Source organism: Trachurus trachurus (assembly GCF_905171665.1).
Source record: "Trachurus trachurus genome assembly, chromosome: 22".
Classification (NCBI taxonomy): domain Eukaryota; kingdom Metazoa; phylum Chordata; class Actinopteri; order Carangiformes; family Carangidae; genus Trachurus; species Trachurus trachurus.
Genome location: NC_139907.1, coordinates 25102562 through 25115745, shown reverse-complemented (window position 1 = coordinate 25115745; position 13184 = coordinate 25102562). Strand labels below are relative to the sequence as shown.

The 13184-nt window shown below is 45.0% G+C and overlaps 2 protein-coding genes across 2 annotated transcripts in view; both read left to right on the top strand.

Annotated features, from left to right (window-relative positions):
• Positions 1-8178, top strand: part of akt1 (v-akt murine thymoma viral oncogene homolog 1) — a 34810-nt gene extending 26632 nt beyond the window's left edge. The window contains exons 8-14 of the mRNA XM_083998609.1: positions 562-630; positions 791-916; positions 2275-2403; positions 5852-6066; positions 6169-6256; positions 6528-6630; positions 7965-8178. Of these exons, the coding sequence (XP_083854735.1) occupies positions 562-630; positions 791-916; positions 2275-2403; positions 5852-6066; positions 6169-6256; positions 6528-6630; positions 7965-8044 (810 nt within the window). The 3' untranslated portion in view covers positions 8045-8178. The remainder of the gene's footprint in view (positions 1-561; positions 631-790; positions 917-2274; positions 2404-5851; positions 6067-6168; positions 6257-6527; positions 6631-7964) is intronic.
• adss1 (adenylosuccinate synthase 1) overlaps positions 1-13184 on the top strand; it is a 108605-nt gene that overhangs the window by 53774 nt on the left and 41647 nt on the right. The window lies entirely within an intron of this gene.

The following is a 13184-nucleotide window of genomic DNA, read 5'->3' as shown; positions in this document are numbered from 1 at the left end:
GCTCATCCATATACCTAAACCCAAACCCTGTTTTAACTCACAGAAATCCTCAGGAGCCTCTTCAGTCCAACCCTGCAGCATCCATTCAAAAAAAAAGGGGGCATTTTCACCAGGAATGTTCTAAAGAGGTGTTCAATACAAAGGCTGCGGTGGAGCTCGGCCTTTTTATAGCCCCACTGGACCTTTTCTTTTATTGTTAATCTTTTAACCTTTTCTCAGCAGCTCTGAGGTGTGTTGTATTGAAAAGCTCCTCCGAAATGTTCAGTCTAAGTGGAGTGTGGAGGCGACGCATAATGCGATGTGCTCAGTGCAATGAACTGGACCGCTGTGCGCCTCACAGCAGCTGTTCACAAAGCCTCGGCGCGCTAGACGCATCAGCCCCGCTGATGTTTTCCTAATTCTCCTTTCTTTACATAGTTGTCATGTAATTGTGCAAATGCAAAACTACTACGTGCATCATGTTTCATGTTGCAATGGGCTCTTTAAATGGCAGCTTCCTCTTGACTTAGCTGGAAATATCACCAAGTTCTGCTTTGAAACATTTGTTTTTGCTGTCTGCAGGGACTGAAATACTCCTTCCAGACACATGACCGCCTGTGCTTTGTCATGGAGTATGCCAACGGTGGAGAGGTAAAATTGATCTATTACCAAATCTGCACCTGTACGTGACAGAAAACTTTCCAACTTGGACAATGCTACTGTTCCCACTTTCCCTGCACTAACCAACTCTATTTTTTTTTTTCATTCGCCCTCTGCTTCCTTGTTGTCAATCTCCCCTGTTTCTCCGCAGCTTTTCTTCCACCTGTCAAGGGACCGGGTATTCTCCGAGGAGCGGGCACGGTTCTACGGTGCAGAGATAGTGTCAGCGCTGGACTACCTTCATGCTGAAAGAAACGTGGTCTATCGAGATCTAAAGGTAGGAGGGGGCGAAAACGCGTCCCTCGCTGTCAGCCATCGCTCGTCTCCTCCATCTTCCTCTCTCACCCTCCCACCCCGCCAGCCTCCGTCCCTTCATTTCTCCCCCCCCTCCCCACCCGGCAGGATATAAATAGGGTTTCCTCCACCCAGAGCAGTGGCGGTGGCCAGAGCTTATTGATCTGCTTCACCAAGATCGGTCTCCAGACCTCACTGCAGCTGGAGGGAGGCTCAGACGGTACGCGTACTGCAGCTAGACAGAAATAACCACCAGCCCTCTTTGAACACATCACCACGGCCTCCCTTTATAGCACACATCCACTGCTCTCAGAGGGTAATATTTTTGCACTCGCACCGTTGCGTGAATGACATCATGTTATAATCTGGCAGTACAACACATCAGAGATGTCCATCATCCTAGAACAAAGACGGTATCAGCTGCTCCTTCAGTAGAATTCACTAATACTCAGAGATCAGAGATGGATGCTGCAGACTCATCACACGTTTGGTTTTGGGAGGCGTGTGTGTGTGTGTGGGGGGGGGGTTATCAGTGTTGCAGTGGCATCTGTAGGCCTACTACTTCCAGCTGATTAAAACTATAGCAGCCAGGTCAGCACAGCGCTCCCTCTCCTCCCTCCCTCCTTCCCTCCCTCCGTCCCTTGGGTTTATGAGGCAGGCTCCCAGCCTGCTAGGGTTCTCCTGAAAATGCCAGGGTAGCAGGATTGGAGGATGTGCTGACTCTGGCCGGGCGCTGCTGGCCACGTGTGAGCTACAGCTGCCAGGTGACTTTAACCGAGAGAGAGAGAAAGACAGAGAGAGAGAGAGGGAGGGAGGGGAGGGAGGTCAATCTGATTTTTAAAAGGCGGCGCAGCCTCCAGTCATGACACCGCACGACGCACAACCTTTAGGCTTGTTTAGGTTATTCCGCCCGTACTTTTTGCTCTCCAGCTATCCTTCCCTCCACCTGTTTATTTTTTTTTGTTTTCTGTTTGCACGCCAGAGTGAGTGGAAATGCCAGAAATTCAAAAACACTGCCAACGTAGAGCAAACAAGTTTTCACAAAGACGCGGCCAAGCTAAAACTTGTGGTTTTGGACGTGCAAACTTTTCAGCCAAGGACAAGCGTTTGTGAGGTGGAAAAGTTTTGCATGTTCAAAACGAGAATACGGGCTGATAGAAACAGACTTTTCTAATAGATCTCATGGTTCTTGCATCTTGCAGGGTTTATATAAACTTAACATCAGAACTGAAAGCTGTAACTTTCCCCACCCCACACAACTATTTTCTAACTCTAACTTCCCTGATCAGTGACTTATTTTGTATCATTGTCTGATATTTTTCCTCTCCTTATTTCCCTCAGCTGGAAAACCTCATGCTGGACAAAGATGGCCACATAAAGATCACAGATTTCGGCCTGTGCAAGGAGGGGATCAAAGACGGCGCCACCATGAAAACCTTCTGTGGGACACCAGAGTACCTGGCGCCCGAGGTAACCACCACACTGTTATATTTATCAGCCTGAAATAATAATGATGTGCTCTTCCAACTGGCACAAGTTACCAACACTGTGAGTCCCGACACTGGTGATGAGCTCTGTCTCACACGTTGGTCCAAAATATCCTGTAGATGTTGAGCTGAGGTCCAATCTGGAGACCGTGAAGGTCACAGCATACCATTTCCATAATTTCCCACTTACTCCTCAAACCGCTCAATGTCTCACTGTGCCCCTGTATTGGAGGTGTTATTTTTCCTTATGCATTTATTCAAGTTTAATTTGATCAGGTGTATGCAATGACAGCTTGGAGCTTTATTGGCTGTAATGGCACTGACTTGGACAGGTAGGTGGAGTCGACACCACTCACAGACCTCTGACTCCTTCCACTTAGTCAACTTTTGGTGGACTATAAAATGCCGTGGAGCCCCGATAATGAATATAAGTCCCCATCATGTGTTCCATGAGTATTCCAAACAAAAAAGCGCAGCAGCATGTGTTGTCGGACCTCAGCGGAGGAGAAGCATGTGGAAGAAAAGGGGCAGCTGTCCCAGAATGCCTTTCTAATCTCCAGCCGAAGTCGAGTTAATGAGTGTGCCGTGTGCCCAGGGCAGGGCGGCCTGCGCTGGTGTTTGCTGTAAGGGGAGGGGGGGGAGGGGTGTGGCTACTCCCTGTTGCGTGCAGGTATGACAAGTGTTAGAGTGGGCTGTGTAACCCGATATTTCATTGTGAGTATTAGCCGTGTGTGTGTGTGTGTGTAGAAGCACTTGAGTGTCGCCATAAAGATGTTTTCCGGGAGACGGTGTCCATGTTGACACAGTTGCCGTATCGTTGTTTTTAGCCTCCATTTGGAATTTTCTGTTTGGGGGGGTTGGAGAAGGAGGGGTGATCGGCTGGCAGCGCGTCAGGAAACGTGAGCTTCCACCCCTGGAGGGGGGGCAAAACAAAAAACCGCTAGAAGACCACATTGGTTACAGCTGTTGTTGTGTGGCACCAGCAGAGCCACAGCTCCCACTGCTGCCCAGGAGGCCTCACCTGACCCCCCCCACCCACTGTGGCTCAAAGCTCATAGGAACACGCCCCCTCGACTTTTCATCATCACTCATCTGAACATTTACCTCCTCACAACAGGACAGGCATAAAGACACATGATCTTTATGATATTATGTATGCCCCCCTCTCTTTGCCTCCCCATTTCCCGTCTCTCTCAACTCTTCTATCTAATAAAGATATGAAAAGCCAAAAAAAATATACTTAAAAAAACCCCAAAAAAGCCTCCCTCCACCTGTCCGTCCCCTGCTCCTCCTGTCCTCCTCTTCACTCCTCCACAGAGCAGCGCAGCCGGTGACACCTCCAGCCTCGGCAGCGGAGAGAGAGCACAGCGGAGCAAAGCAGAGCAGAGGGAGACATCAGGGGGCGTTGCCATGGCAACAGGGTCGCTGGCGAGGCTCCTCTATGGAGTGCGGGCCAGGCAGTGTTACAGGTTGTTCTGCAGTAAACAATGACCTTGTTGTGTGTGTGCTGCACAGGAATGCTGTAACGTCTGGGAATATTCCACCCAGAGCACGGGAGGTGGGGGGGGGGGGAGAGGTTCGGGGGAGAGGGAGGAGAGGGAGGAGAGACCCGATCTGCAAAAGCCTGGACCGGTTTGTCTCTGGAGTAACGGAGGAGGACAAATTCACTTTGTCACTTTTATTAAGCAGTTACAAGAAGAGAAAGCCATTATTGGCTAAGGGGAATTGGCTTTTAGGGAATATGTACAAAAGAATAAATGTGAACAGGTTCAAATCGAGCCACTGAAAGCCATCTGAATACACGAGCTCCGCAAGATTAATGGCTGTCAGTGCAGAACTTTGTGAGGAGGAGAGGGGGGAAAAAAAGAAGCCGTATACAGAGGGTAGGGCTCCAGAACAGCAGCAGCAGCAGCAGCAGCAGCAGCAGCAGCAGCAAGTGTTTGTGCTTTTATCCTCCTCTCTCTCTCCTCCTTCTCTCTCTCCTCCCCCGATCCGGGCTCCTTTGGGGCAGTGTAACAGTATTAGTTTGGGGCTGGGGCCCGGGCAGGCAGGCAGGCAGACAGTCCTGGTTACGTATATGAGGGATGAGCTTGGCTCCTGTGCTCCTGGCAGCTTCACAGCTGTGGCGCTCTTCTACATATATGGGGCAGCTGCGGGCCCAGCTGTCGCACGGTGTGAATCACACGACAGCAGCGCTGGAAATAGAGACGGCCCAGTAATCCTAGCCCCACACCGGCTTCACGTTACTCCCCCCCCACCACCACCACCTCTCCCCCCTGCCCTCCCAGTCTTCCTCCTTGATGCTCGCCACTCACCGCAGCGCCAGGCCCAGTGCCCACAGACACATGCGCAACACACACACATACACACACGCACACACACACAGACAGTAGTTTTGTACCTTTTACGGACACATCCGTCCATCTGTTTCCTAGGACCCTCTCTCTCTCTCTCCCTCTCTCCCAGCTCGTGCACTGTTGTGTCCATATCTAATTCTATTAATCCGCCCATGTCTTTTTACCTAAGTGTCTATTCTTAGGTCTGAATCTCCCAGCATCTCACTGCTGGAGGTTTAAGAGAACAGCCTGTTCTCCTTGTCTTGATTTCACCTTCAACATCCGCCTGGCGAGGTAGAATCCAGTACATGTCCCCAGAGACCTTGGAACAACTCTGCTCAGCAGCACATTAGTCATGCAACAGGTTGTGCTGCTGCTCAGTAAGCATCAGTGGAGAAGTTTACTCTTGAAGATTTTGCCAAGGAAATGATCAGAATACCCCTCTCTTTCATTTGTTTGGTTTGTAAGAACCAGATCTGCGTTTGTTGCCACACATTTTGCTTATTCAAGTGACCCGCACCTCTGTTGCCCGTCGGTGCGTTTGTGTTATGTGTGGAAGGGGCCTGTGGTGATTAAATATGCAGGGCTCCAGGGGAAACTCTATCCTTGCTCCTAATGTGAGATGTGAGTCAGTGCTGGCTGTGGCTGCCTCAAAAGCCCAGACCAGTGGGGAGAGCAGGTGATTCTGTTGAGGGGGGGTTGGGGGGGTGATGGAGGAGGAGGACGCAGTCGCTTTAGGGTTTGTGTACGCAGCCCTAAAGAGCCGATGCCGTCACAACCGCAAATACAACCTTATTGGTGTTTAGATTTCTTTTTTTGGTCAGCACCACAGTTTTGTGTAAAGACGATCAGAGCCACAACAATTAATCGATTATTAAATGGATCGTCACCTATTTTGATAATCGAATAATCGGTTTGAGTAGTTTTTTTTAGTTTTTTCTGATTCCAGCTTCTTAAATGTGAATATTTCTGGTTTCTTTGTTCCTTTATGACAATAAACTGAGTCTCTCTTTGGTTTGTACACAAAACAAGAGATTTTGGACGTCATCTTGTGATTTGGGCTGCAGTGTCATAAACTTTTACTTGATCCCTCAGGTGCTAGAGGACAACGACTACGGCCGCGCCGTGGACTGGTGGGGTCTGGGAGTGGTGATGTACGAGATGATGTGCGGCAGGCTGCCTTTCTACAACCAGGACCACGAGAAGCTGTTTGAGCTCATCCTCATGGAGGACATCCGCTTCCCCCGGACACTCGGACCCGAAGCTCGCTCGCTGCTCTCCGGCCTCCTCAAGAAAGACCCGATGCAGAGGTGAGGAGTCGCCCCTCCCCTGCATCCTCTGCTGTACTAAACCCAGTGCTGTGACTCACATGTCCCCCCCCCCCCCACACCCTCTCTGTGCCTGTCTTCCAGGTTAGGTGGAGGGCCTGACGATGCCAAGGAAATCATGCAGCACAAGTTCTTTGCAGGAATTGAATGGCAAGATGTTTATGAAAAGAAGGTCAGTTTCTAAAATGCCCTATGCTGCCCCCCCCCCCCCCCCCCCCCCCCCCCCCCTCCCCTTGTTTTTTTTTCTCATGATTGTCGTCACGGAAATGACACCAAACTAAGATAGCTGCCATCCCCCCAGGGGATCGATAAAGTTACGTCATTCCGAGCAGCAGCAGCATCCAGAAACGATACGGATTGTCATCAGACCGACAACTGTTACCAAACCGACCGACGGCGCTGATGTGTGCTGATATGTTTGTTTCTCGTCTCCTCTCCAACAGCTGGTGCCGCCGTTTAAGCCCCAAGTTACCTCGGAGACAGACACACGATATTTTGACGAGGAGTTCACAGCACAGACCATCACTATTACACCACCCGGACAAGGTAGCAGCAGAGGAGACACACTTACATGACCTGTTTTTTTTCCCTGCATGATATAGAAAACATCACACTGCACAATGACACAGTGTTTTTCATAACTGTTGGTGAATGTGACAGTGAGGCTGATGAGCACACTGGACTGTGGAGATGAACTGCCATCAATCTTCTATGATAGATTTGCCATCTTCTCCTGCAAAACCTATTAAAAATGAAAATTATACCTTTACTTCACTCAAGATGGGTTCAAGGGTCACTGAATTACCAATCCACTGAAAAGTATCCATTTATCCAGTGTCACTGTGTCAAAAATCCTAAAATGATGTCTCACTAGTTTCCTTTAAGATCAATTTTATTAAAAAAAAAAAAAAAGTTAAGGGAGAAATGGTGCAGATTATTTTAGTCAGAGTGTAGTTTGTTTCTCTGTGCAGAATTTTAGACTGATTTATTCCAAGTGTGAGTAAACAAAGTATTCTTCAGTGTGAAGCTCCCTTGAGAGCAGCCTGCCCTCTCCTGGTGAGCCTGCGCCATAAACGCATCATCAACTGCGTGTGAAGGGCAGCCGGTGTGTTTGCAGAGATTTGCACTAAAAAACACTGAACAGACTGTACAGTATGTGGGAATAGAAAGACTAGGTGATATTAAAATCAAACATTTAAACAATTGATATCATAAGATGAAAGTTTTGTTTTTTTCCAAAGAAAATTCTTGGGGAAAAAATGTTAGAAATGAAAATGAAAATATGGATGTGATGACCCAGCAGATAAACCACTCATTGGTTATTTCACTCTTTACTCAATGTTACACCAAACATCTGTGGACAATATTTAGTTTCATATGCTTCAACAGCATCACAGGATTCTTATTAAATTAATATGTAATTTTAATAGGAATACATTATATAATTAAAATCCTCATTATATGTAACTTTATACCCAATATACAAGTGTGTGTGTGTGTGTGTGTGTGTGTGTGTGTGTGTGTGTGTGTGTGTGTGTGTGTGTGTGTGTGTGTGTGTGTGTGTGTGTGTGTGTGTGTGTGTGTGTGTGTGTGTGTGTGTGTGTGTGTGTGTGTGTGTGTGTGTGTGTGTGTGTGTGTGTGTGTGTGTTAATATACCATCAAGTGGGAAACAGCTTATGGAAAAAAAAAAAAAACACCTGTTGTGTGTGTGATCCAGTAACTGAAGGACCTGAGCAGTGATTTTGACTCTCAGAGGTAGGAAAAAGGCATAGAGGTAAAAGTGTTGTGGTAGCGTAGACACATTACACTGGCTGATGTATCTCTGCCATCTGTCCATAACTACTACAGCTGTTAACTGTAACTTTGCCCTCTGTCCACAGATGACAGTATGGAGTCCTTCGACAGCGAGCGGAGACCCCACTTCCCCCAGTTCTCCTACTCTGCCAGTGGGACGGCCTGAACGACTCTCAAACATTCCTCTGGTCCCACTGTGTCTGTCCCCCTCACCCCACCTGACTGCACTCTCAAAAAAAAAAAAAAAAAAAAAGACCGGGGCCACAGCCCTGTCCTCCCAGCATTGTCTGCAGATGCCGTCGTTGGATGTAACATTTACGATCTGAAAGTTGCGTTTCTTTTTTCTTTTCTTTTTTTTTACAGGAAGGAGGAAATCCAAAACAAAACAAAGATAACTGTCGTTGTGTGCGGCCTTTGCAGACTGACCACAGAGAGAGAGTGTGAACACTACCCTGCATTTCCTGATTGTTACGTTGTATACTGAGCAGGCATCCATACACCATAACGAACAGGGAAATGTAGTCATGTTATGCACAAATCAGGCCACTACTATGAATGTTGAAAAAGGGCCATTTTGTATAAAACAAACACAAATGAATATGAACCAACCATTTCAAAAATAGAAATAGGCATACTGTGGACCAAAAAACATCAAGTGAGCAGAGAGTGTGTGTGTTGTTGTAGTTGTTGTTGAGTGGGTGATTGAAACTATGTTTTCTTCTCTAAGACTTCTGAACAATTCAAAAACCATTCAGACCAAGACATTTCTGGCTTCAAAAGTGAATGTACCGTCTCAAATAAAGTCGATCTTTCTGCATACTTACATGTTGTAACACATGATTCTCCTAAGACTGACATGCCACCTTCTGGGGAGGATTTTCTTTTTTTTTTTTTTTTTTTTAAATCACTTTTCTACTGCCCTGTTGCAAAACTTCCACTAGTCGGTCTGTTGTATTATCATGCTGCACCACAATGCGCTTGATAAATCAATTGTGCAATACAGTCTGATGTGAGGAACGGCAGACATGCAAAGAATGCAGAGTGATTAATCATTATGGTCAAAGTGGGCCTGCAGTGGATTCCTGTTGTAACTGTTTGCACATCAGCATCACTGACAGACCCCCAGTTTCCTGTTCATGATAATAAATAGCTCCTCCAGCCCCCTCCCCACCCCCACCTCACCTCACCTCCCCCTGAAGTAAGTGCTTCTAGTTCCTGATGCCTTTCTCTCTCCATGTTCTGCTGCAGACACCTCCCGGTTTCCCTCTGACCCGTCAGAAACTCTTCTCTCCTCTGGGTTTTTTCCTCCATGTACAGTACAGTATTGGGTGTTTTTACCACCCGGTGCATTCACTGCAGCCTCAATGAGGTCACTTTAACATGATACACTTCTTTAGGAATACTTTTGCAAACAAACTGGGCTTCAGGGGAAAACATACACAAAGAGTCATCTTTGATTTGCTTCTTTAGGGGGACTGCTGTCCCTTCACGAGCTTCTGAGTTATTTATATGAGACCAGCGTTGACTAAAATGAGTTTTACTGTGCCAATGATATGCACTTTGCTGCCCCAAAATGATTGTATTTGGACTCTTATTTGTACTCTATGGTTGGTAAAGACTAAATTAGCTTCTTTTATAATGTAAATTCAAATGTGGATACAAATAAAACAAGACTTGCTTGTTTGAATGATTTCTCCCCTTTTTACAGATGGCTGAGGCTAAACTAAGACTCATGGGAACTGAACCTTTTTTTTGTTGTTGATGATGTTGTTTTTTTACAAAGTGTACTAGAAGGTTTCCAAAAGCGCTTCAGTATTTTTAATATGACTGATAATCATTTTTCAAAAGTGCATCATACGTTATTGAATGTAATGGTTTTTACGAATTTTGTTTTCACTTCAGTCGTTTGCGAACCTTTTGTTCAGTTTTTTTCAATCTGATTGTTACGTATTTCCTATGCACACTCACCCTTTTGCTGTCACCTTCTGAAAATAGGGAAATTCATTTTATACTTTTAATTTCAACTTCTTTTTTTTTTGTACCTGCCCTCCCATATTCCCGAGACTGAGGACACCAGCTTTAGTAAACAAATAATATAAACTTTGTACACTGTTTTTACTTGTCTCTTTCAAATTGATGAAATAAAAGGTCTTAACAAAAGGCTTTTCCCGGCTGGTCTTTTATTGTGAAAAGCTTCCCCTTGTAGATAATGATCCGTGTAGTGAGGCATCCAGAGCCATAATATGCTTTATTATAGTGTTTGGCTTGATTACTGTGTCTGGATATTCACATGTGTTTGGTTTGGTTTTCATGCAAGGAATTGCAGTGTTGAGAGGAACAACAAAGGAAATCTTTTTCAATCCTTCTCTTGTATTAGTTTTCACACAGATGTTCTTCCCATTTGTTCTAATTACACCCCATAATGTTCATTCTCCTTTTACTTTCCTTATTATTCTCCTGGATATGTTGGAGCTGCACCTGGATCAGTCTAGATTGATGAAAACTTGACGCATTTTTTGAATTTTATTATTTTAAAGTGAACTTAAAGCAGAAGTAAGAGATCCGGTGGTTTTGGCTAACTTCCTGTCAGCCGATGGAGTTAGCAGTCCCCGCCCTCGTCCCTACGTCACCACATTCAGGCGCATCCCTTGGCTTCACACACAGAGAGGACCGCCCCTTTATGCCGTTCTCTCTCGTCATTGGATAAAGGTTGTAGGATAGAAGGGAAGTTTTCTCCTCGGCTTACAGCAGAGCAGAGTGACTGACAGACCCGTGTTTCAGACCAAACACTCTGTGATTGCTGTCGGAAGATATAACTATGTAAGACTTATATTAACACAAAAATTCCGCTTACTTCTGCTTTAAATATATGTGACTTTTCAGGTCTTGTAAATTGCAGCAGCTACATCTGTAGACTGACCTACGCTCAGTCACTAAATGGTAAAAATGAGTCAATAAGAGACAAAATTTTGTTTATCTAACCCTCTCTGTGATCACACCCTGCAGACAAAACAAGGCTAAGTGTGTGAGGCGTGTTCCAGGCACTCGGCTGCTCTTACTGTGTCTTGGCCGTGTTCTCTGCCTCTGCAGGACTGCGCATGCAGGTCCACGTCTGGGGCTCTGCAGCTGGTCTGAGATGGGGAGAGAGAGATGCTTCCCCCGGGCCCCTTGGACAGATGGTACAGTCTCTGGAGCAGATGTTGACAGCCAGGGCTCACAGTCTGTCTTTGGGCAGGCTGTAATGTGCGGCGCCACACAGTGAGACTGAGGTTTGGCCCAGTGTGGCGCTCACCTGACAACCATCCCTCACCTGACTCCAGCTGCACTGCCCAAAAACACCCGGCGGAACGGGGGCTGCAGCTCTGCCACTGGCCTCCTGTGGGTGATGTAGTGTTGTGCTGGGTGGAGTAGATGTGTCACTCACACACAACCTGCGAGCCAGAGCATTTCTCTCCTTTTTTATACTAGATGCAAAACTATTTATGTCAAAATATAGCATTGCTCTTTGTGCATGTGCAGAATGGATTTTTCTCTTTGAATCATAGAAATAATAAAGGAAAATGTGCAGAGTGGCTCATACGTAATAGGATTTGTAGACTTTTTAGCCACATGAATATGTGTTATGTATAGCAAAAGGTGCAACTCAGAATAATCAGCATGTAACTTGTATTTAAACTTCATTCTCCTATATTTTACTACATAAAGGTCACATCACAGAGTAAAATTAAAAATGTACCATACAGAAATCTTCATTTGTCATCTCTGCTGTCACATGTGATGTGAAAGAGAGTGCCCTCTACTATACAGATTAGCTAAGATCAGTAAGGGTTGACTTGTTGCAGTTGTTTGTACCGGTTTGTACCCATGACCTTTGACCACTCAGTCACACAGTGAATGTAGCATCTTGCATTTGTTCAATTTCACAACTATTTATGGAGAAGGTGTGGAGTACATGGTAAAATATATGTAATATTGGTAGATTTATTTTTGGCACATTGTAGAATATATGGGTAAAAATGTCTCTGCCTTATTTTGTATAATTAGCCTACTTTTTAGTACCAACACAATGAGAGACTGTGAGGATGGATGCAGATGTAACATACGCTTTGTCACAGTAAATTGGAACTACAGCGCCATCTAGCGGGTACCAGGCCTATGTGAAAAGTATTTACGTTGAATTAGCAGGCCTCTGTCATATACATTCAGTAGACGTTTTAAAGTATAGGCTAAATTAGAGCGGTGGTTCAGAATGATCGTGTCTGCTTTAAGTTCAGTTTAAATTATTGTGTGATACTTTATTACAAAAGTGTCAAATTTCTCTATTCGCTACAGCTCCAGTCAGTATTTTAACTGACTGACCTCATGAAAGATAAAGTTTTCAATGACTTTTAGGCAGGAACATGTTTTTGTCTGCACTGATCGGCCCTGTCAGCGTGAACACACTGTTGAGTGTGAATAGAGGCAGCCGAAGATCGTCTATAGAGAGGATGAGTCATCAGATGGGTCAAACTCTGGTCAGGTCAACCGTCAAATTATTTTCGAAAACCAGGGAATGTCTTAATTAACTTCTAAATACACTCTCTCTGCTCACAGCATATACCTTTCGTTCTCTAGTACGGATCAACCCCATGATCAGCAGGATCCCTGGTGTTTTTTTCTCCTTGAAACATTAAATATAAGTTAAATATATTTAACTTATATATAAATGTGGCCCTGAATTAGCAATGTCATCTTTGGACACTGGGTTCTATGAAGACTGATCATCTACAGTAAAGCAATTGATGCTAATTTAAAATGAATCATACTATGTAGTAGGCTAAAGCAGAACCATTGTACCCTTACTTGTATAGTTACATTTTACAGTATGCTACTTACTTTCTCTGCACTATTTTTTCTATATCGAACTCTTGACCCAGTTTCATTTATCTGACAATTATAGTTAATTTGAAATATTGGCTTCATCACGTGAACCCAGGACCTTTTCGTTATACAGGGCCACAAAATGTGCAAATACTTCTCTAGACCTGCCGTTGTTGATAATCACCCTAACATTTTACATGTAGTCTACTTGTTACTGAGTGCATTACTTGGGATGAATTCTGAGCATGCATATTATAATTTCAATCATAAATATCATACAAGAAACAAAATAAATGATACTCAGATCTAATAATAGTAACAAAAAACAACAAGAAAATCATTTTAAGCACAGATGTATAACCAGAGACGTTCTATATTGCCTAGAAGGACTTTGGTACAACTATGTTATTAGAGGGTGTGCCCCTACATTATTCCACCGTGTGGTT